General features: G+C 38.8%; 1 protein-coding gene across 5 annotated transcripts in view; it reads right to left on the bottom strand.

Annotated features, from left to right (window-relative positions):
• PHF6 (PHD finger protein 6) overlaps positions 1 to 25,278 on the bottom strand; it is a 67,416-nt gene that overhangs the window by 17,926 nt on the left and 24,212 nt on the right. For 3 of the 5 annotated variants that reach the window (XM_032260241.1, XM_032260240.1, XM_032260242.1), the window contains exons 6-9: positions 9,057 to 9,226; positions 8,745 to 8,888; positions 7,237 to 7,341; positions 4,995 to 5,128 (exon numbers count right to left, since the gene is read on the bottom strand). In XM_032260241.1, the coding sequence (XP_032116132.1) occupies positions 4,995 to 5,128; positions 7,237 to 7,341; positions 8,745 to 8,888; positions 9,057 to 9,226 (553 nt within the window). The remainder of the gene's footprint in view (positions 1 to 4,994; positions 5,129 to 7,236; positions 7,342 to 8,744; positions 8,889 to 9,056; positions 9,227 to 25,278) is intronic. The other 2 variants (XM_032260243.1, XM_032260244.1) reach the window with 1 other exon arrangement.

Here is a 25,278-nt window from a genome sequence, read left to right as displayed (position 1 = left end):
AATTGATAACTATTATAATAAAATCATCTAAAAGTTACATTTTAAATATAATAATTCTCCATATAATCTGATTTTGGATATTTAAAATCAGCCTGTTATTTTAAAATGTTAATGGCTACTTTAATAATAATATACTGCTCATGAAGATATTCAAACATCACAGAATCATATCGTGGAGAATATAAAATCGCCACTTCTCCATCCCTATGCAACTAATGAGAAGTAATATAAACATTAAGCTTGTTGAATAAGTTTCTAGAGATTTTTCTACGTATACAGAAACAGACACACACATATACGTGGAAGGAGACCTTAAGGAGGGGTGAGCAGAAGGATGGTGATGTGGGTCTTTGATGACACTGAAAAATTGCCTACCACATCTGAACTGCTTTCCTCTGCAAGCCTTTTAGGTCAAGCAACTCTCTATCCTGTTAAGCTGCTATTTTTTTTTTTTTTTTTTTCTGTTACATAAGGTAAACCCAATCATTACAAGTGAAATTATATCACATTTAGTCTTCTAGATAAAACTGTCAAAAATATTTGGATTTGATCAAAATTATACTAAATAGATTTATTGAGAATAGGTGTCTTTCAATGCTGAGTTTTCTATCAAGGAACATAATGTATTTCACCACTCATTTGAGTCCTTTGTAAAATGTAATTTTTGGCCAGGCATGGTGGCTCACAACTGTCATCCCAGCGCTTCAGGAGGCTGAGGCAGGTGGATCACTTGCATCCAGGAGTTTGAGACCAGCCTGACAACATGGTGAAACCCTGTCTCTACAAAAAATAGCAAAATTTAGCCAGGCATTGTCACATGTGCCTGTAGTCCCAGCTACTCAGAAGGCTAAGGTGGGAGGATCACCCGAGCCCAGGAGGTCAAGGCTGCAGCGAGCTGTGATCATGCCACTGCACTCCAGCCTGCGTAACAGTGAGACCTTGTCTCTGCACCTCCCCATCCGTGGAAAAGAAAAGCTTTTTTTAATGGAAAAAATTCATCTTTGGTGTATGTGTTTGGTGGGTTATGACAGACGTTTTTCTAACTATTTATTACTGTGTTACTGGAATTGTTTTTTTTTTGTTTTGTTTTGTTTTTGAGACAGTCTCACTCTGTCACCCAGGCTAGAGTGCAGTGGCGCAATCTTGGCTCACTGCAACTTCTGTCTCCCAGGTTCAAGCAGTTCTTCTGACACAGCTTCCTGAGGAGCTGGGATTACAGGTTCCCATCACCACACCTGGCTAATTTTTGTATTATTTAGTAGAGATGGGGTTTCACTCTGTTGTTCAGGCTGATCTTGAATTCCTGACCTCGTGATCTGCCCACCTTGGCCTCCCAAGGTGCTGGGATTACAGGTGTGAGCCACCGCACTCAGCCTGGAACTGGTTGTTAAAAGTAATCTTTTCTTTTTTTTTTTTTTTCTGAGACGGAGTATCACTCTGTTATCCAGGCTGGAGTGCAGTGGCGTGATCTCAGCTTACTGCAACCTCCGCCTCCTGGGTTCAAACAATTCTCCTGCCTCAGCCTCCCAAGTAGCTGGGACTACAAGTGCATGTCACCACGCCCAGCTAATTTTTTTGTATTTTTAGTAGAGATGGGGTTTCACCATGTTGGCCAGGATGGTCTCGATCTCGACCTTGTGATCCACCCGCCTTGGCCTCCCAAAGTGCTGGGATTACAGGCATGGGCCACCACACCCGGCCCCAAAAGTCATCTCATCTTCAGCAATCTTACTGAGCTCTTACTAATTTTAATAAATTCAAAGTTAATTCCTATGGATTTTCTTGGTGGACAATTATATAAATAATAAATATTGATCATTTTATTAAACAATTTTATTTCTTCTCTTTTTTTTTTGTTTGAGATGGAGTCTCACTCTTTTGCCCAGGCTGGAGTGCAGTGGCACGATCTTGGCTCACTGCTCTGCCTCCCAGGTTCAAGTGATTCTCCTGCCTCAGCCTCCCATGTAGCTGGGACTACAGGCATGCACCACTGTGTCCAGCTAATCTTTGTATTTTTAGTAGAGATGGCTTGTCACCATGTTGGCCAGGCTGGTCTCGAACTCCTGACCTTGTGATCCACCAGCCGAGGTCACCTAAAGTGCTGGGATTACAGGCTTGAGCTACTGTGCCTGGCCTTTTATTTTTCAAATTGAGACAGGGTCTCACTATGTTGCCCAGGCTGGTCTCAACCTCCAGGGCTCAAGCGAACCTCCCGCCTTGGCCTCCTGAGTAGCTGAGGCTACAGGTGTGTGCCACTTTGCCTGACTAATTTTTAAATGTTGTGTAAAGATGGGGTCTCACTATGTTGTCCAGGTTGGTCTCAAATTCCTCGCCTCAAGCAATCCTCTTGCCTTGGCCTCCCAAAGTGTGGGATTGCAGATGTGAGCCCCACACTGGGCCTTTTTCTTTCCATCTTGCATCAGCTTAACCCTCTAGAAGAATGTTAAAAGTCAGCTGGTAGTTGGCATCCTTGTCTTGTTCCTAATTTGAATTAAAGTCTATTTAGTCTAATGGTTCTCAAATAGAGATGAACAGAAGAATCACCTGGAGAGTCATAAAAGTACATGGTTTGGCCCAACCGAGACCTACTACATTTAAATCTCTATGGGTAGGGCTCAGGAATGAACATTTTAAAAGACAGTCTTATCCACCCCACAGTGATTCTGAGGCTCACTCCTGGTTAAGAACCATTGCTCCTTTACGTTTACAATAAATAAGCTATTTGCTGTTTTTCTCATAAACACCTATTAAGATTCCTAGTTTACCAAAAGCACTCATTACCTTACTTTAAAATTCAGAAACTGATGTTGAATGTTATCAAATGTCTTTTCACCATCTATAAAGGTGATAAGATTTTTATTTACTTCATTAATTCCAATAAATTATATTAATATATTTCCTAATTTTGAACAGTCTTTTTTCTTTCTATTTTTAGAATTACATAGAGATGAGAGTCTTGCTTTGTTGCCCATGCCGGTCTGGAACTCTTGGCCTCAAGCAATCCTCCCACCTAAGCCTCCCAAAGTGTTGGGATTGTAAGTGTGAGCCACTGTGCCCAGCCTTTCAATTCTTAGAATACAGAACAGTCTTTCAATTCTTAGAATACAGAGCTAAGATTATATTTACTAATATTTTATTTAGAATTTTTGTATATTCATTGAAGTGAGATTGTGGCTGAGTGTGGCTTATACCTACAATCCCAGCACTTTGGGAGGCTGAGGCAGGGAGATCACTTGAGCCCAGGAGATTGAGACCAGTCTGGGCAACATAACAAAACTCCTATTCCTCAAAAAAAAATTAGCTGGGCACGATGGCATGCACCTATAGTCCCAGCTACTTGGGAGGCTGAGGTGGGAGGATCATGTGAGGCCAGAAGGGTGAGGCTGCAGTGAGTCATGATTGCACCACTGTACTCCAGCCTGGGCAACAGAGTCAGATCCTGTTTCAAAGCAAAAAAAGGGAGATTAGACAGTCTACAGTTTGTTTTTCTTTTAATGTTATCTTTGTTAGGTTTGGTACCACAGTTATGCAAGGTTTACAGAATAAACCAGTAAGTTTTCCATCTCTTGCTAGGTGCTGGGCCTCTTAAATAACCTTAGAATTATTTGTTCCTTAAAGGCTTTATAGAACTCACTTGAAAACATTTGTGCCTTTATTATTAAACGGAGTTTAGCAAATTTTATAATACAGCATTAGCACCTTATGTAGGCACTGAAATGACTTGGTGACTGCTTGTGTACATTGTCTTTTACACGGAATACTAGACCCTGAAGTTACTGGTTCATTGCATTCTAGGTGTGTGAGAGTAAGGAAGTGCTTTACAACCCTGAAAGGCAAATCAAAAGTTCAAGAGTCCCTGCCAACTTATACTCCAGTCAATTAAACAAATGGAACCATTCCAGAGATACATTAATACCACCTAACCAAGGTAGCATGGGTAAGTGGAAGACCCATAAAAAAGAGGGTGATCCCCAATCCCAGATCTTCAAACTTTGTTTTTTTACCATATTCTCAAGAGACTTTTTTGCCTTCTATCTACCGCATCCTACTCTAAGCTACAGAAAGTTCTCACCTGGACCACCAGCACTACCTCCTAACACATCTCCCCATTTCCACCTCTGCTTCTGTCTCACCCAGGGCTCTTGCATATGCTGTTTTCTCTGCCCAGAATACCTCCCCTGACCAAGGCTCACCTTTGTCCTTAATATCTCAGCTTAAAGCTGAGCACTATTTCCTTCAGAAAATTCTTAAACACTCCCCACTACAGACTAGGTTAGCTCTTCCTTCTTATATGCTCTCATAACACTTTGTAACTTTTTTAGTACACTTATGCTGCTATGTTGTAATTGTGTATTTGTCTGGCCACTTAAATAATAGGTCTCGCCCAATAGACTGTAAGCTTCATGAGGACAGTGTATGTAGTGGTTTCTTTTTTTTTCTGAGATGGAGTTTCGCTCTTGTTGCCCAGGCTGGAGTGCAATGGCACAATCTAGGTTCACTGCAACCTCCGCCTCCTGGGTTCAAGAGATTCTCCTGCTTCAGCCTCCTGAGTATCTGGGATTACAGTCGCCTGCCACTATGCCCAGCTAATTTTTGTGTTTTAGTAGAGATGAGGTTTCACCACGTTTGTCAGGCTGGTCTCAAACTCCTGACCTCAGGTGATCCACCGGCCTCAGCCTCCCAAATTGCTGGGATTACAGGTGTGAGTCACAGTGTCCAGCCCAGTGTATGTAGTTTTGATCGCTGGCATATGCCCAGCTTCTAGCACAATGGCACATAGGAAGCATAACTAATATTGGATGGATGAATGCTAATCCAGGGATATGTAGTCAGAGGAAAATGCCAATTGCAGTATATTCCTTACATAATATCTCAGTATTCTATACTTAACTAAACACCACCTAAGAATAGAGATAGGATAAACTAATGTCATCTATTTAAGGGTGGTTACTTACTAACGTGTTTAGGGAAATAGACAATTGTTGTTTTCTTACTTGTAAATTCCTCGTGACATATTTTCAATGTATTTAGCTTTGTCTTGTACTCCACAGTGGTAATGGTAAGTCTTAACACAGGCTTTTATTTCACATCCAATAGTAGCACCAGGCTGACTGCAAAGTGTACATTTCTACATAAGGAAAGAGAAATAATCATAAGCAGTATTGCAAGAAAACAGCAGCCATTTTCTTTTGAAAAAGAGTACACTGAAATTATTATATAGCATATAACTTAAATAATGCTGCAACTTAAACCATACTTTGATAAGCCCTCTAATATTGTCATCCCCTGATGTTTCTATTATTTACCATTTATAAACTGCCGGCTCGTTAGAAAAACTACTGACTATCGGAGGTCTGACATCTAAATGTAGATAAGATACGCCTTAATACTGCCAAATACACAATAAGAAGAATGGTGTTGTATATTTTAGTGGTTGACTTCTTTTCCTCCCTAAGATCAGATCCTTTCGTATTATGATTAGGGGAAAAGTATGAGAAACCAGAAAAGCAATCCCCCCACAGAGGAATTGCTACCAAGTAGACAGAAGTGCAGAGGGAGACTAAATGGGCTGAAATCTTTTCAAGACTTCTCAGTTTGGCCTAGATATGCCTTGCCTGAAGAATGTTTGGAGATTAAAAGATGCCTGTTGAAAAAAGGGTTTCAAGTCAAATCAGTTTGAGAAAGGACTGGTTAAGCAGATCACTTTATTGCAGGACTTCTCACAGCCTCTTCTCCAAGGGTGGGGGTGTAAACACTTTTCAAGTTTACTGAAATCCAGATGCCTTTTTATTTCTGGAGGGGTGAGGGAACATCTTGATGGACTAACTTCCTTTGGAGCACACTTGGGGGAAATGCTAAGTTAATGTTTACTGCAACCCTCAACGGTACAGAGATAAACAATAAGTTGGCAAGATAATTGAGCTGTTATTTTAGTCACCTATTTGGACTTTAGCTGTATTATACAACACTGCTCTGAATGATATGATAAAGTGGTTTTTTCCTTTTTTCAGTACTACAGGGTCTGTTATAAAAGTTTCATTTTTAGCCGGGAGCTCATGCCTGTAATCCCCGGAGTTTGGGAAGCCAAGGCAGGTGAATCACATGAGTCCAGGAGTTCATGACCAGCTTGGCCAACATAATGAAACCTTGTCTCTACTAAAAACATGAAAATTATCCAGGCATGGTGGTGCATGTCTGTAATGCCAGCTACTTGGGATGCTGGCACGGGAATCACTTGAACCCGGGAGGCAGAGGCTGCAGTGAGCAGAGATTGTGCCACTGTACCCGAGTCTGGGTGACAGAGTGAGACTCTGTCTCAAAAAAAAAAAAAATTGTAAGGTATAATGACATTGTGGGTAGGTAAGAAAATGTCCAATTATTAAGAGATGCATACTGAACTATGTGGAGGTGAAGAATGTTCAGATATATGAAGTGATATGAAGTCTGCGGTCTGCTTTAAAATACTTCAAGCAACAAGAATAAACGGCCTGTATGAAACAAGTGCCACAAATTGTGGTAGCTGATGAAGCAAGATGATGGACAGATGCCTGTTACTAGGCTTTCCAATTTTAAAATGTTTGAAAATTTTCCCAAGAAAAAATTCAAATATTAATTTCTAGAGACAACCGACATTTCATAGCATTCATGAGCTTTAAAGGAGTCAGTGACCTTTAGTCACTGAAGAGCAAAAGAAAAAAAGAAAAAAAAAGGAGTAAGTGATCAATAAAGATGCCAATATTTCTCAGAGCTACTTGTTGGTAATTCAGTATATTTAACAACATGAGACTATGGGACATTTTATATTATTTTATACAAAAAACTTTTAAAGCCATGACAAACACTTTAAGAGGCAGCCCTGTGTATATGTACTTTAAACAGAAAGCCCTGAAAGAATTATCCTTTAAGCAAGCTTACACAATGTAACATTTTAAACTTAATAAAGTTTGTCACATTCATATCTTCATTTATTTTATTAAAGGGCTTGCAAATGCCTTGAAATATATATAAACCCTCTCAGTATAATTCTCTTACATAATGAACTTACACGGAAAGAGAAATAAGTTTCAGTAACATCAGCATCCTTTATTATATTACAAATAAGTCAAATGTATACTTTGCTTTAACATATGAACTAGTTTATATTAAATTTTCTGACTGGATAAATTTGGGACGTACTCTAAATTTAAAGCAGCAAGTCAAGTGTAATGTTGCACAACAAATATAAAAGCTACAGACCATTCTTTTTCCTCGCTTAATCTCCTGAAGTACAGTTTTAATATCAAAGTCTCCAAATTCTGCTCTTGATGTTGTTGTGAGCTGGACTGTGCCAGAAGAAAACAACTAGAGAGGAAAAATGCAGGAATATTAACATTCAGAAATCTTATGAGAAAAAGATTAAACATGATATCAAGTGTGTTATATTTAATTTCCAAAGAAAGATAATCTTTCCTTAATAATCAAGCATCTGCTTAAATATTTTTAATATATTCATGTTTGATTAAAATATAAACAACAATTTTCTCCAAGGGTGGGGGTGTAAACAGTTTTCAAGTTTATTGAAATCTAGATGCCCTTTTATTTCTGGAGTGGGGGGAAATAAGACAAGGACCGTCAATGTGGAGCCAAGATGAAATAGCCTGCTTCAAGCAATGAAGATTTCAACAATGTCGCCCTATTCTCAACTATTTTACATTTCCACAAAGTTTTAAAAAATAGTTTAAATTGGCAAATTTTGATTATAGATGCAGATCAGAATCACTTGGGGATTTTTTTTTTCAAACTGGACATACATGAGATCTATTCTACAAGGGCCCTAGATGCACATATTTTGGAAAAAGCTTACCATGTAAATCTGATATGCACTCTGGTTAAGAACCTCTGACATAAAAAAATGTAATTATAAAAACCTTATTGATGGGATGAGTCATTCAATACAATCTAAGCCAAAGACATTTATGTGTTCTGTAAGTCAAGCCTGTATCTAAGGATGTCAAGATAAAAACTCATTCTTATCTTCAAGGAATTTAAGAGCCTGTTAGGGGAGATAAATTCATAAATGAATGATTGTAATATAGTGTGTTAAGCACAATAACAGAGATAATTATTAGGTTATAGTGAAAGTCTAAAATATCTTTCATGACATGCTTACAAAGACAAAATTTTTATAGTTATGAAGTAATTAATTATGGATTATCCTAAATACAGTAACTATAATTAGAATTACTTCAAATCCTACTAAAATATAAAGGCTATAATTTAACAAAATCTAAACTTTATTAAGATTTGGGATTACAAGATATACTATTCATAACTCTAAAATACTAATGCTGGCGGGGGTTGTTTTTGGTTACTAGCTAAATGATTTTTTTTTTTTTTTTTGAGATGGAGTTTCGCTCTGTCACCAGGCTGGAGTGCAATGGCCCGATCTCGGCTCACTGCAATCTCCACCTCCTGGGTTCAAGTGATTTTCCTGCCTCAGCCTCCCGAGTAGCTAGGACTACAGGCACACGCCACCACACCCAGCTAATTTTTGTATTTTTAGTAGAGATGGTGTTTCACTATGCTGGCCAGGATGGTCTCCATCTCTTGACCTCGTGATCTGCCCACCTTTTTTTGTTTATTTTGTTTGTGTTTCTTTGATTTAAAAAAAAAAAATCATTTGGGCTTTTAGATCACAGGAGAAACAAAGAAAAACAAACAAACAAACAAAAAAACAAAATTGGACTTAAAAGAACCATGCTTACCATGCACTTATAATGGGCAGCTGCCTTCTTGGCATTAAATATATGCAGCTTTCCTCGTGCTTCATTTTCTTCCTCCCCTACATGGCAAAATCCACATTTAGGCCTGGTGTCACTAGGGCTGCTTCTGTGTGGAGACCTATCTCTCTGCAAATGTAAAAGAAAAAAAAGAACTTAAAAAAATTCATGAAAATATGCTATCAGTATTTCAAGCTTACTTAACATTTCAAATGATGAACTTTACCTATAGATAGTTTAGATGAAATATTCATGGTACAACAAAAAGTAAGAATCCAACAGCTTTTTTTTACTTACATAGGAACTACTTTCCATTTCATCTGTTCCATGGGAGGACGTGGACCTGGTATCTTCTGACAGCCCTTTAAAATTAGTTTTTCTTGGCCTTCCTTTGCGACTTTTCTTTTTACTTTTAGGTGATGAGGGTTCTAGTTCATGTTCATTAAAACTTTCCTCTAAATCAGCTGCTTAAAAATGAACAAAAGCTTTTTAAGGACCAATCTCAAAATAAGTATTAGTTCACAAAGCTTTAGGACTTACGTTTCTCCTTAGAATGAAACTGTCTTCAGAAATGAGGAGAAATGGTCTGTGGTATGCTCAATAGAGCAACCCAATGTTTCAGATAAATGCAATAAAAATTAAATACAAATAGTTTATTAAATTAAGTTTTAGAATTTGCTTTTGCATTATTTGTTTTTTACCATAGGTTTCAAAGAGTTTGTAAAATTAGAACATTTACCTAGAAAATACACTTACTATAACTTGGAAAACTAAATGAAAATAAAGTAGATACATCTGTGCAATCCAATGTAGTAGCTACTAGCAACGTATGGCTTTAAAAAATTTAAGTCAGTTATAATTAAATAAAATTAAAACTTCAGTTTCTTAGTCACACTGACTGCACTACAAGAGCTTATTGGCTATATGTGGCTAGTTGCAACTGTATTATACAGCACATACACAGACTGTTTCCATTGTCACTGAAAAATTCTTTTTTTTTTTTTTTTTTTGAGATGCAGTTTCACTCTTGTTGCCCAGGCTGGAGTACAGTGTCGTGATCTCAGCTTACGGCAACCTCCGCCTCCCAGGTTCAAACGATTCTCCTGCTTCAGCCTGAGTAGCTGGGATTACAGACATGCACCACCACGCCCGGCTAGTTTTTCGTATTTTCAATAGAGATGGGGTTTCTCCATGTTGGTCAGGCTGGTCTCAAACTCACAATCTCAGGTGATCCACCTGCCTCAGCCTCTCAAAGTGCTGGGATTACAGGCGTGAGCCACCGCGCCTGGCCAAGAAAAGTTCTATTAGATAACATCAGTCTAGATTACTCTTTGAACTATCATGAAAACTGAATCAACAAATTCAACAAGGAAGTCATTTACAATGGACCTAATAGATCAAACAGTTAAACAAATATTAAGTACAAAAAATTTCTAATACAAGAGGTAAAAAATATGTTGCAAGTTAGTTGCATATGCTTTAATGAATTAAGCAAAACTTACGCAGAAATTTGAGAACTGTATTTCTTGGTAATTTGAAAATAATTTCTACCATAATGAAAGGTGTTTCATTCAGTAGTTTACTACAAATATTTTATTTATTGAGGGCCTCTGTATATTATAAGATAATGTATTAAAACTGTTCACTTGCCATAGGGTCAAACTATGGAAAGTTTGAAGCACAGCTCTTTTATCTTCCCTGTTTTTTCCTTTACCACATTATTGATTATAATTCTAGAGACTAATTTCTCAATGAGAAAGCATACCAACTCCTATTCTCAGATGTTAATATCTTTCCTACTACTTTGAAGGTTGTTTATTAGAAATGAAAGCACACTTATTAAAAGAAAAGGGCAATTCGGTTGGTATACTTGAATATATATAAACTAAGAGAACTACAAGTATTAGGTTGTTTACAAGACAGTTAACAATTTACATAAGCACAACTTTACATAGCTGTGATAGGACTTGAGGGAGTTAAGGGGAAAAGGTAAAAGTTATTGGATAGTGTTTTATAGGCAACAAAACAAATTCATGTGAATAACTCTTCCTGTGAAAACAGAGAAGTCAATTAAAGATGTTTTCTATCCTTAACACAATAGCAAATTTCATGTCAGAATATAGTGCTTAATTTAAATATTCAAACTGACAATTTTTAAGACATGGAATTTCACTAAAAGCTGTTAGAATTACTTGCACTTGGCTAGGCACGGTGGCTCACACCTATAATCCCAGCACTTTGGGAGGCTGAGGCGGATGGATCACGAGGTTGGGAGATTGAGACCAGCCTGGCCAATATGGTGAAACCCCGTCTCTACTAAAAATACAAAAATTAGCTGGGTATGGTGGCATGTGACTGTAGTCCCAGCTACTCGGGAGGCTGAGGCAGAAGAATTGCTTGAACCCGGGAGGCAGAGGTTGCAGTGAGCCAAGATCACACCACCACATTCCAGCCTGCGCGACAGAGCAAGATTCTGCCTCAAAAAAATAAAAAAATAAAATAAATAAATAAATAAATAAAAGAATTACTTGCACTTGCCAAATTTTAAAAATTCTCAAAATGAAAAACTGTTTCATTCTAAGATATCTATGTGTATGCATATATAAAACATATTCCATTATGTACATATGTATACATATATAATATATTCAGTTATCTATTATGAAAACAAATATCACTAACACCATACATAACACTGTATTTTTAAACATCCATAAAGATTACTTAAGAACTGATTCCATTATCAGGCCAACATGACTAGTTTCCCACATGGCATATTTGTTCTAAATATGAAATCATTCTGCAAAAAATTTTAACGACTTTAACATCAATAGTGAAAGTCAGGAAAGATTCATATATTTAACTATATTAAAATTTCAAACTTCTGAAAAGTATTAATAAAAAAGTGGTAAATTAAAAGGCAAACAATAAACTGGAAAAGGCAGGGCATGGTGGCAGAGGCGGGTGGATCACTTGAGGTCAGGAGTTCGAGACCAGCCTGGCCAACAAGGTGAAAACCTGTCTCTAGTAAAAATATAAAAAACATTAGCTGGGCATGGTGGTGCATGCCTGTAATCCCAGCTACTAGGGAGGATAAGGCAGGAGAATCGCTTGAACTCAGGAAGCGGAGGTTGCAGTGAGCCGAGATTGCGCCACTGTACTCCAGCCTGGGTGACACAGTGAGACTCTGTCTCCAAAATAAAATAAAATAAACTGGAAAAAAAATTTTAAAAATCTGCTTCTGCTGCACCTATGACAAATAATTAGTATCATTATGATATGATAAGCTCATACAAGATTAAAACCCAAATGGAAAAATGGATCAAGGATATAATCACATAATTCATAGAATATCAGTAGTTACTAAGCATAGTTTAAAAATATTTAACTTCTCCAGAATCAAAGTGCAAATTAAGTGATATATCATTTTCGTCTATCAAAACAGCACACTTTAAACAGTTATTAAAAGCTAAAATAAAAACCACAATGAGACACCATCTCACATCAGTCAGAATGGCTATTATTAAAGAGTCAAAAAACAATAGATGTTAGTGAAGCTGTGGAGAAAAAGGAACGTTTATACACTGTTGGTGGGAATGAAAATTAGCTCAGCCACTGTGGAAAGCAGTTTGGAAATTTCTCAAAGAATGTAAGACGGAACTACTATTTGACTCAGCAATTGCATTACTGGGTAACAAATCATTCAAAGGGAAACAAATCGTTCCATGAAAAAGACACATGCACTGGTATGCTCACTGCAGCACTATTCATAATAGCAAAGACAAGGAATCAACCTAGGTGCCCATCAACAGTGGACTGGATAAAGAAAATATGGTTTGGAATGAAATACCCTGCCACATGAAATACCCTGTAGCCATAAAAAAGAATGAAATCATGTTCTTTTTGGCAATAGGGATGTAGCTGGAGGCTATTAGCCTAAGTGAATTAATGCAGGAATAGAAAACCAAACACAACATGCTCTCACTTATAAAGTGGGAGCTGAACAATGGGTTCTCATGGACATGAAGAAGGCAGTAATAGAATCTGGGGACTACTAGAGGGAGAAGAGAGGGAGAGGGGCAAGGGCTAAAAAACTATTGGGTACTATGCCCAGTACCTGGGTAATGGCATCATTCATACTCCAAATCTCAGTCTCATATAATATACTCAGGTAACAAACCTGCATGTATATCCTCTAAATCTAAAATACAAGTTGACAAAAAAAAAAGCTACCATAAACCCAACAAAATATGTGTTAGAAAGAAAATATACAACAAGTGCCCCAGCTGGGATCCCTGTAATCCCAACACTTCGGAAGGCTGAGGTTGGTAGATCACCTGATGTCAGGAGTTTGAGACCAACCTGGCCAACATGGTAAAACCCTATCTCTACTAAACATACAAAAAATTTAGTCAGGTGTGGTGGCACATGCCTGTAATCCCAGCTACTCGGGAGGCTGAGGCAGGAGAATCGCTTGAACCCGGGAGGTGGAGGTTGCAGTGAGCCAAGGTCGCCCCATTGCACTCCAGCCTGGGCGACAAAGTGAGACCCCCATCTCAAAAAAATAAAACAAAACAAAAAATAAGTGCCCCTAAATGGAGAGGCAGACTGTTACTGAAGGAACATGATAAAACATCAGCTCTTACTAATCTGACTTAATGAACTGAAACGTAAAGTTGATTCTGTAATTTTCTGGAAAATGAACAAAAATATACAAGATGGAAAAAAGAATACACAAGAGTATCTTTTAAAAAGAAGATATCAAAATATACTATGAAGCAATAGCAGTTAAACTCCTGGCCCAAGAATAGACATATATCAGTGGAAGAGAATCTCCAAATTTGAAAACAGACTCACGTGCACATGAAAATTGAAAGTATGATAATAGTGGCATTTCAGATGAGTGGGAAAAGACAAAATGGCACAACTGGCTATCCAGTTTTTTTTTTAAAATGGATACCTCATACCATATGAAAAAGAGATGGATTAAAAATCTAATTGTAAAGTAAACTATGAAAATAATAGAAAATAGAGGAGAATTTTTAAAAATAATCTTGGATCAGGACATGTAAGAAGCCACAAAGGAAAAGACTTAGAGATTTGACTAGAAATTAGTAACTTTTATAGAGCTAAACGCACCATAAACTAAGTTAAAAGAAATAAACTGGGCCGGGTGCGGCCTGTAATCCCAGCACTTTGGGAGGCCAAGGCGGGCGGATCACCTGAGGTCAGGAGCTTGAGGCCAGCATGGCCAACATGGTGAAACGCTGTCTCTACTAAAAATACAAAAATTAACCAGGTGTGGTGGCGGGGCTCCTATAATCCCAGCTACTCAGGAGGCTAAGGCAGGAGAATCACTTGAACCTGGGAGGTGGAGGTTGCAGTGAGCCAAGATCACGCCACTGCACTCCAGCCTGGTGACAAGAGCAAAACTCTGTCTCAAAAAAAAAAAAAAAAAAAAGGAAATTGGGAGATCATTTGCACATAGTGACAGAATATATTATAGAGAACAGCAGCGTATCAATTTTAAAAAGACAAATCCCAAGAGAAAAATGCACAAAGGATAGGAAAAGGCAATTCACAGAAGAAATATAAATGACTATAAATGATAAATATAAATAAATATAAATGATATAAATATAAATATAAAAAACATGAACAGAGGCCCAACTTCACCAGTGATAATTAAAATTAAATAAGATAATCAGACAAAAATTAAAGACTGATAATATCTAGCATAGGTATGGGAATTAGACTGTTGGTGAGAACATAAACCGGGCAAACAGTTTCAGAAGCAATGTGACAGTACTCATCCCCATGTTAAATGCATAGACCTTTTGACTTGGCAACCCCATTTCTAAGACTTTATCCTACAGAGTCACTTGTATAAATACATAAGTGTATTACATACAAGGGAGATTGTTGCGGTGTTATTTGTAATCATGAAAAAACAGATATAACCAATTTTATTAACGGATAAACCCTTAGGCCTGGGTGCAGTGGCTCACGCCTGTAATTCCAGCACTTTGGGATACCAAGGCAGGTGGATCACCTGAGGTGATTACTCCTGAGGTCAGGAGTTCAAGACCAGCCTGGCCAACATGGCAAAACGCTGTCTCTACTAAAAATACAAAAAATTAGCTGAGCATAGTGGCACATGCCTGTAATCCCAGCTACTCGGGAGGCTGAGGCAGGAGAATCGCTTGAATCTGGGAGGTAGAGGTTGCAGTGAGCCAAGATTGCACCACTGCACTCCAACCTGGGCAACAAAAGCCAACCTGTGTCTCAAAAAAAAAAAAAGTTAAATCCTTAAATAAACTATGTTTCTATTTATTCTATGTAGTATAACACAACTGTTAAAAAGAATGTACTAGCAGGGAAGGAGGTCTGTGATATGTCACAGAATGAAAAGAACAAGTTGTATAATATCAATGTGCATATATAGTATGATACCATTGTGTTTTTTAAAAAGTGTGTGGGCCGGGCGCAGTGGCTCACACCTGTAATCCCAACACTTAGGGAGGCCGAGGTGGGTGAATCACGAGTTCAAGAGTTCGAACACAGCCTGACCAACATGGTGAAACACTGTCTCTACTAAAAATACAAAAATTAGCTGGGCATGGTGGCAGGCACCTGTAATCCCAGCTACTGGGGAGGCAGAGGCAGGAGAATCACTTGAACCCGGGAAGCGGAAGTTGCAGTGAGCTGAGATCGTGCCACTGCACTCCAGCCTGGGCAACAAGAGGGAAACTCTGTCCCCCCCCCACCAAAAAAAAAAGTATGTGAACGCATCTATAAGTTTATATGTGTGTATAAAAGCTGGGGGAAGATATATACTGAACTGTTATTACTAGTTACTCCTAAAGAATGTTGAGTTAGGGGTGAGGAGAGGGCTTTTTTAACCACTTTAATTTTAATAGTACTTTTGTACTATTTCATACTTTAAATAATGGACAATGTGCTGCTACTTTTATAATTTAAATAATTTATAATATCCAAAGTGATGAAAGGCGAGGCAGTGGAGCTCCCCACCCCTGATGGGAATATATCCTAGTACAATCTTTGTGGAAAGTAATATGGCAACGTGTATCAGGAACCTTTAGAATTTGTACCCTTTGACCTAGTGATTTCAATTATAGGCATTCATCCTAAAAAAAATTGAAAAAGCACATGAAAATGAATACAAAGCTAATCACAGTACCTCCATTTACATTTTTCATGGTTGCAACCCATTGTGCTTTTCCCCAACTCAAAACTGTGAAAATGTTTTAACATTAAAAAAAAAAAAAAAAAAAAACTTTTCCTTTCTAATTATAAAAAGAACAATTTGCATAAAAGAAGTAAAAATTGCCACGTGTGGTGGCTCACACCTGTAATCCCAGCACGTTGGGAGGCTGAGGTGGTGGATTGCTTGAGGTCAGGAGTTAAAGACCAGCCTGACCAACATGGTGAAACCCCATCTCTACTATAAATACAAAAATTAGCTGGGTGTGGTGGTGCATGCCTGAAATCCCAGCTACTCAGGAGGCTGAGGCAGGAGAATGGCTTGAACCTGGGAGGCGGAGGTTGCAGTGAGCCGAGATCGCGCCACTGCACTCCAGCCTGGGAGACAGAGCAAGCCTCAAAAAAAAAAAAAAAAAAAAAAAGTGAAAATCTTCCTTTCACCTTCTACTTCCACCTTCTCTGTGCTCTCAGTTGGCTCCTTAGATTCCCTAACCTGCCTCCCACCCTAACCTCCTGACCTCCCTTCCAGGAAAGCACTGTTAACTGCTTCTTTTCTCAACCTTAGTTTATAAGAGCTTGGGTTTGAATCTTGAATCTTCCACATACTGTGTATCTTTGGACCCGAAACTTACCTCAGGGAGTTGTTGAATGAATTACATGAATCAGTGCATGTAAAGCACTTAAAACAGTGCCTGGCACATGAGACACTTTCAATAAATGCTATTATTTTCTCTACATGTGCACGTTTTTTAAAAGGATACACACACGGCTGGTATTGTAAGCACACTATTCTGCATCTTGCTTTTTCTGCTTAATATAGCTTGACAACTTTCCATGACAGTATACAGGAATTTACCTCCTTCCATGTAAGAGTTAATAGTAATCCACTGTATTTAACCAGCCCCTTATGGTTATGACTTGTAAGTTTTCAGTGTTTTTCACAATTACAAATGTGATGAACATCTTTCTCCATTTATCTTTGCTCACTTGTATAGTATCTTATCAGCTTTCATTCGTAAATATGTGTATGTAAATTGGAAATAGAATAGTAAGAGCTAACATTTGAGCTTCTGAGTTTTCACAATACCAGATACGGTATGCGGTTTATATGCATTATCTCATTTGAGCCTCGCAATCACTCCACAAATTTGTAACAGTCATCTTCCCAACAACCCCGTTTTACAGATAAGGAAGTTTAGAAAGGTTAAGTTATTTTGTCCAAGGTCACAATGCTAGAGTGTGGCAGAGCTGAGACAAATATATATGTCAGGGAATAACTACAAGTATGCTCTTAAAACAGTAATATTCATTGTCACGGAAATACACATTTCCATATACTCCTGGACGTTAGAAAAAGAACAGTTATGCTTATGTATGCACATAATTGGTCTGGAAGGGTACACAAGAAACTCACAGATAGCAGTGTTTGCTTTTAGCAAAAAAATTCAGAAACAGATACAAGGGCACAGGTGAGAGGAAAGCCTGATTTTTGTACAATGTTCATGTACCTATTCAAAATAAATGATAAAAAGTAAAACTTTACACTTGTATTCACAGCTGCAGTTTCTAAAAATCCAGGCTAAAGTAGGTGACAAAATAGGGTTGTCCTCCTTCCCGAGCTACCAAACATTCCCAACCTCTTATCAGCACAGCTTGCAGACATCTGTCACTTTAGAATGGCCAGACCCCTCTCTATTACCCTTCTGTTCTCTGCTGGTATGGCCCCTATGGGGAGCGGAATGCCCAGCTTGCCAGGACACCAACTCTCTTTCTAGTATTATAAAGCCCTATCTGTCCCTTTCCTGATTCTCTTTTCCTAATAATCACTGTTTTCCTCATCTTACAACTTCGTGGAATACACTTCCTAAGTTCTCACATAGTTAACAGTGTGAAGTAGAAAGGATATCTGGATGGAACATCTGAAATTGTCACTTAGTAGATCTTAATTTGATTAAGTTACTTACCATTCACAAGTGTCCTCATGTGTCAAATGGGACTAATGTTAATACCTTTCTTACAATGCTGCTTTAAGAAATTACTTGTGAAAAATGCTTTGTAAACTACAAAATTCTATTTAATTATTAGTTAATTCTCTTGGCATATCTTGTGTAGACTATAAGCTCTTTGTCCACATGGAGACTCTTTCTTAAATTTCCCAAGGTGCTCACACCTTAAAGGCACACAATCAATGATTGTCAGAGTTTTTTAAAAAAAAAAAAAGAAAGAAAAAGGACAGGCATTAAGACAGAGGCAAGCATCACCACCTCTGCTTTGAATCTTCATGGTTGCTGCAAAAGGAAAGCTGGAGGTCACTCGCCCTGTCTTTTTCAGTGTAAACCTGACATGCGTTTACTCTTTATGCGAGGAGTCAATTGTGAACTTAGCTTCCTGATTTTTCGGGAAAGATATCAGGCAAATGATTTATGTATGTATGTATATAATACATATACATACACATGCATATACAAACACATGAATATATAAATACCCATGAATATACAAATTTGTAGCATATACTCAAAATATATTATTAAGTGTGCTAAAATGAAATCTGTTTTCTGGGATTTACTTCAAAATAATCCAGATGAAGAAAGTGAGTGGGGGTAAAGATGAAATGTTATACTTTTATTTCTACTTTTGCTTAAGTTTGAAATTTCCTATAATGAAAGTCTGTACAATGTGGTAAATCAAAGATGAGCATACACAATACTCTGCGCATGGGTGGTCAATATATCTGGTGAATCAGAAAGAATATGGAGTCAGCTGGGTGCAGTGGCTCATGCCTGTCATCCCAGCACTCTGGGAGGCTGAGGTGGGTGGATCACCTGAGGTCAGGAGTTCGAGACCAGCCTGGCCAACATGGCTAAACCCTGTCTCTACTAAAAATACAAAAATTATCTGGGTATGGTGGCGGGCACCTGTAATCCCAGCTACTCAGCTGAGGTGGGAGAATCGCTTGAACCTGGGAGGTGGAGGGTGCAGTGCTGCAGTGAGCCGAGATTGCACCACTGCACTCCAGCCTAGGCAACAGAATGAGACAAAAAAAGAAAGAAAGAGTATGAAGTCAGTTCTACATGGTGCAAAGACAACAATATGAATACACTACTAAAATTTTCCAAGTTAAAGTACAAAGCATTTAAATTCCATTGTCATCTAAGGAAGAGCACGTGAAAAGATGAATGGCGATAAAAGCAGGAAGAAGTTTAAAGGAATAATAATGATATAGAACACAGTATTTACAGACATCTTCAAGATACCATGGGTTTGGTTCCAGACTACCACAGTAAAGCAAATATTGCAATAAAGCAAATCATATGAATGTTCTAGTTTCCCAGTGCATTTAAAAGTTATGTTTAGGCCGGGCGCGGTGGCTCAAGCCTGTAATCCCAGCACTTTGGGAGGCCAAGGCGGGTGGATCACGAGGTCAAGAGATCGAGACCATCCTGGTCAACATGGTGAAACCCCATCTCTACTAAAAATACAAAACATTAGCTGGGCATGGTGACACGTGCCTGTAATCCCAGCTACTCAGGAGGCTGAGGCAGGAGAATTGCCTGAACCCAGGAGGCGGAGGTTGCGGTGAGCCGAGATTGCGCCATTGCACTCCAGCCTGGGTAATGAGCGAAACTCCGTCTCAAAAAAAAAAAAAAAAAAGTTATGTTTAGACCATATTGTAGTCTGCTACATGCATAATAGCATTACGTATAAAAAAAAACAAGGTAGGTATCGTCATTAAAAATACTTTATTGCTAAAAAATGCTCACAGTCATCTGAGATTTCCAGCAAGCTGTAATCTTTTTGCTAGTGGAGGGTCTTGCCTTGATGCTGCCAGCTGCTGACTGATCAGTGGTGAATGGCTGAAGGATGGGATGGCTGTGACAATTTCTTAAAATAAGACAACACTGAAGTTTGCCACATTGATGGACTCTTTGTTTTGTGAAAGATTTCTCTATAGAATGAGATGCTGTTTGACAGCATTTTACCCATAGGAAAACTTCTTTCAAAATCAGTCAGTCCTCTCAAACCCTGCTACTGCTTTATCAACCATGTTTATGGAATATTCTAAATCCTTTGTTGTCATTTCAACAATGCTCACAGCATCTTCACCAAAAATACACTCTAGATCTCAAGAAACTACTTTCTTTGTTCATCCATAAGAAGCAACTCCTCATCTGTTCAAGTTTGATCAAGAGATTGCAGCAATCCAGTCACATCCTCAGGCTCCACTTCTAATTCTAGTTCTCTTGCTATTTCTACCACATCTGCAGTGACTTCCTCCACTGAAGTCTTGAACCTCTCAGTCATCCATGAGGGTTGGAATAAATGTCTTCCAAATTCCTATTAATGTCGATATTTTGAAATGTTCTCAATGGCATCTAGAATGATGAATCTTTTCCAGAAGGTTTTTAATTATCTTGCCCAGATGCATCATTAAAAAATCACTATATATGGCAGCTACAGCCTCATGAAATGTATTTCTTAAATAATAAGGCTTGAAAGTCCAAAGTACTCCTTGATCCATGGGCTCTCTGGACTGTAGAATGAATGCTGAGCTAACAGGCATGAAGACAATATTCATCTCCTTGTAGATCTCCATCAGAGCTCTTGGATGACCAGACGCACTGTCAATAAGCAGTAATATTTTGAAAGGAATCTTTTTCTCTGAGCAGTAAGTGTCAACAGTGAGCTTAAAATATTCAGTAAACCATGCTGTAAACAGATGTGCTATCATTCATTTATGGAGCATAAACAGAGTAGACTTAGTGTAATTCTTTAGGGTCCTAGGATTTTTTAAATGGTAAATGAGCATTGGCTTTAAAATTATCAGCTGCAATAGTCCCTAACAAGACTAGTCTGTCCTATGAAGCTCTGAGTCCAGGCATTGACGTCTCTCTAGCTATGAATGTCCTAGATGTCATCTTCTTCCAGTACAAGGCTGTTGCACTGATATTAAAAATCTGTTGTTTTGTGTAGGCAACTTCACTGAACATCTTAGATCCTCCGGATAACTCACTACAGCTTCTAGCAGCACTTGCTGCTTTCACCTTGCAACTTTATTGTTATGGAGACTTCTTTCCTTAAATCTTTTTTTTTTTTTTTTTTTTTGAGACTGCGTCTTGCTCTTGTTACCCAGGCTGGAGTGCAATGGCGCGATCTCGGCTCACCGCAACCTCCACCTCCTGGGTTCAGGCAATTCTCCTGCCTCAGCCTCCTGAGTAGCTGGGATTACAGGCACGTGCCACCATGCCCAGCTAATTTTTTGTATTTTTAGTAGAGACGGGGTTTCACCATGTTGACCAGGATGGTCTCGATCTCTTGACCTCGTGATCCACCCGCCTCGGCCTCCCAAAGTGCTGGGATTACAGGCTTGAGCCACCGCGCCCGGCCAGTACTTGCCTTAAATCTAATGAACGAAACTCTGCTAGCTTTAAATATTTATTCTGTAGATTCCTCACCTCTCTCAGCCTTCATAGAATTGAAGAGTTGGAGCCTTGCTCTGGATTAAGCTTTGGCTTAAGGGAATGTTGTGACTAATTTGATCTTCTATCTAGACCACTTAAACTTTGGCCATATCAGCAATAAGGTTGTTTCACTCTCTTATCATTTGTGGGTTACCCGGAGTAGCACTTTTAACTTCCTCCAATAACTTTTCTTTTGCATTCACAACTTGGCTGTTTGGTGGAAAAGGCCTAGCTTTCGGCCTGTCTCAGTTTTCAATGTGCCTTCCTCACCAAGCTTAATAATTTCAGCTTTGGATTCAAAGTGAGAGAAGTACAACTCTTCCTTTTAGTTAAACACTTAAGAGGCCATTAGAGGGTTATTAATTGGTCTAATTTCAATACTGTTGTGTCTTAGAGATAGGGAGGCCCAAAAAGAGGAAGAGAGATGGAGAATGGCAAGTTGGGGAAGCAGCCAGAACACACACCACATTTATCAATTAAGTTCACCGTCTTACATGGGCACAGTTCATGGTGTCCCAAAACAATTTGCAATAGTAATATCAAAGATCACGGATCACAGATCACCATAACGGGTAAAAAAATCATGAAAAGGTTTGAAATATTGTGAGAATTGCCAAAATGTGACAGACACAAGGTGAGTATATCCTGTTGGAAAAAATGATGCCAACAGATTTGCTCAATGCAAGGTTGCCACAAATCTTCAATTTGTAAAAAGTGTAGCATCTGTGAAGCACAATAAACTGAAGTGCAATAAGATAAGGTATGCCTGTACTGAGCCGCCGTTAAGAGTTGTACACACGTTATTTTTCATTTAATTCTTACAATAATCCTATGAGGTAGGTTTTTATAAAGCCCCCCAAACTTTGGAGATGCAATATCTGTAAATATCAAATAATTTCCCCTAGATCATATGCCCAGGATGTGGCAGAGCTAAGATTCAAACACCGATCTTATTTCAAAGCCCATACTCTTAACCAGTGTACAATATTGCCTTCCCAATACTTTATAAGACTATTCAATGCTACTCAACTTGTAGGTTTTTAAAGAGCTTAATATATCAACATCAAAATCTCCATATATTTCCATTTAACCAAAGTAATGAAGACTGGAAACTACAGCATTTTCTAGAGAAAAAGAACCAGGGAAAGAAAACACTAAGTGAGGGCAGGCGTGGTGGCTCATGCCTGTAATCCCAGCACTTTGGGAGCCCAAGGTGGGCGGATCACCTGAGCTCAGGCGTTTGAGACCAGCCTGGCCAACATGGTGAAACCCCGTCTCTACTAAAAATACAAAAATTAGCCAGGCATGGTGGTAGGCGCCTGTAATCCCAGCTACTTGGGAGGCTGAGGCAGGAGAATCACTTGAACTCGGGAGGCAGAGGTCGCAGTGAGCTGAGATGGTGCCACTGCTCTCCAGCCTGGGTGATAGGGCAAGACTCTGTCTAAAAACAAAACAAAACAAAAAACCCCACCACTAAGTGAATATTAAAGCAGGTAAAGGCTTCAAATTTACATGAATTATAACATTTTAAAGATACTTTTAATATAACTATGGTGACCCTATTTCCTGAAACAGAAACTGAGTTATATCATTTGACGAACCATTTCTAATATAGTTTCAGAACTGTCCATTAGGGAATCCTGTATTTTATTCAGTTCCTTGAATAAAATACAGACTATAGCCTCCAAGGTTAGGCACAAAAGATTCCTTTACACCATCTCAGAAAGCATGGGATTTTGTGGTCACTTAATCTAATGCTTATCACCACTTTATCTTTTTAAGTAATTTCAGACTTATAAAAAAGTTGTCATAAAAATTCTTGTATATCCTTCACCCAAAGTATTCTACCACATTTGTTTTATCATTCATTCCCTCTCAATATCCATACACATTTTCTCCTGAAAGATTTAAGAGTAAAATGCAGCCATGATGCCCCCTTATCTCTAAATACTTCCCTGTGTCACCACTGTAGTTTAATGTTGGTCATGTATCTGTCACTAAATTATGTCCTCCCCTACTCCCAAAAAACTCAAATTTTATGTGTGTGTGTGTGTGTGTGTGTGTGTGTGTGTGTGTGTGTACACATATATAATTTAATATATGAGGACACTTTGCCTTGTGAATGGTAAGTAAGTTAAACAAGTTAAGACCTAGTGGATGGCAGTTTCAGACTTTCTGTCCAGATATCCTTTCTACTTCACACTGTTAAATGATGTGAGAACTTAGGAGAAAGATGGAGCATAAACCAGGAAGATGAAAGATGAGGAAAACAGTGGTTAAGAAGACAAGATAATCGGCAAAGGGACAGACAGGGCTTTAGAATACCAGGAGGAGTGCTGGTGTCCTGGCAAGTTGGGTATTACTCTCCCCAATTCATCACACCAAAAAACATTATAATCACATAAAATGGTTCTATTACTGATATCCCTACGTCATTCTCTGGGACTACAAATGCCCGTTTTCCTAAGTACTTTCATTCTCATTGTTCTTTGCCCCATTAGGGCCTCCAGTCCACTGACGCCTTCTTGTTTCTTGTTCTCCTGCCTTCACTTCCCTCCCCACCTTGCTCAAACTGCTCTCTTGCAAATATCCTAAACTCCCATATCCCTTCCTTCTTTGTTAAACTCACTTGGCAAGATCCCAATTTTTATTTACCCAACTAGCCACCTTCTCTATACGCATACAGGATCTGGAATTACTGGTAGAAAAGTTACACAACCTGACCGATGGGAACCACTACATAAACTCATGGGTACTAACCTCAACTGGGCCTTCAACCTATTCTGGAAACCTCACATTTCTCCAGGCAAACTTCCTCTCCCAGTCTTCACAGCTATTCTTTCAAACATTCTCTTTCCTTCAGCTTCCAACCCTCACACCTTTCCCTAAACTCTCCTTCACAGAGAAGACAGACCAGATAGGAGCCACCTATCTTCTTCGTTCCCTCCTATTACAGCGAAAATGCCCTCCTATCAGAGGCCAATTGTTTTGCTTGCATGCTGAATCCTTTTTCCTTGACCTTCAATCTCTTCCTGCCCATAGCATCCTTTCTCATAAGGGTCTATGTATCAATTCATTCTCCTCCTTACAAAAAAAAAAAAAAGATAAGGGCTGGGAGTGGTGGCTCATGCCTGTAATCCCAGCACTTTGAGAAGCTGAGGTAGAGGACTGCTTGAACCCAGGAGTCCAAGACCAGCCTGGGCAACATGGCAAGACCCCGTTTCTACAAAAAAACAATTAAAAAAAATTACCCGGGCGTGGTGGCAAATGCCTGTGGTTCTAGCTACTCAGGAGGCTGAGGTGGGAGGATCACTTGAGCCTGGGAGGTTGAGGCTGCAGTGAGCCGTGATTGAGCCACTGCACTCCAGCCTGGGTGACAGAGTGAGACCCTGTCTCAAAAGAATAAAAATAAATAAAAGGCAATTAAGTGAAAGAGGCCAATCTGAGAAAAGCTATATACTGTATGATTTCAACTATGACATTCTGGAAAAGGCTAAACTATGGAGGCAGTAAAAATATCAGTGGTTGCCAGAGGTTTGGGAAGGAAAGGGGATGAACAGGTGGAGCACAGGGGATTTTCAGGGCAGTGAAATGATTCTGTATGATATTGTAATGGTAGGTACATGTCATTATACACACGTCAAAACCCACAGCATGTACCACAACAAGAGTACACTAATTTAAACTATGAACTTTGGGTGATAATGATGTGTCAATATTGGTTCATCCATTGTTTCAAATGTACCACTCTGGTGTGGGATATTAATAGTGGATAGGCTCTGTGTGTGTGTGTGTGTGTGTGTGTGTGTGTGTGTGTGTGTGTGTGTGTGTTA

Source organism: Sapajus apella, unplaced genomic scaffold (genome assembly GCF_009761245.1).
Source record: "Sapajus apella isolate SASKATOON/1434 unplaced genomic scaffold, GSC_monkey_1.0 scaffold115, whole genome shotgun sequence".
NCBI classification, from domain to species: Eukaryota; Metazoa; Chordata; class Mammalia; order Primates; family Cebidae; genus Sapajus; species Sapajus apella.
Note: the sequence above shows the minus strand (reverse complement) of the source record. Positions and strands in the feature narration are given on the sequence as shown.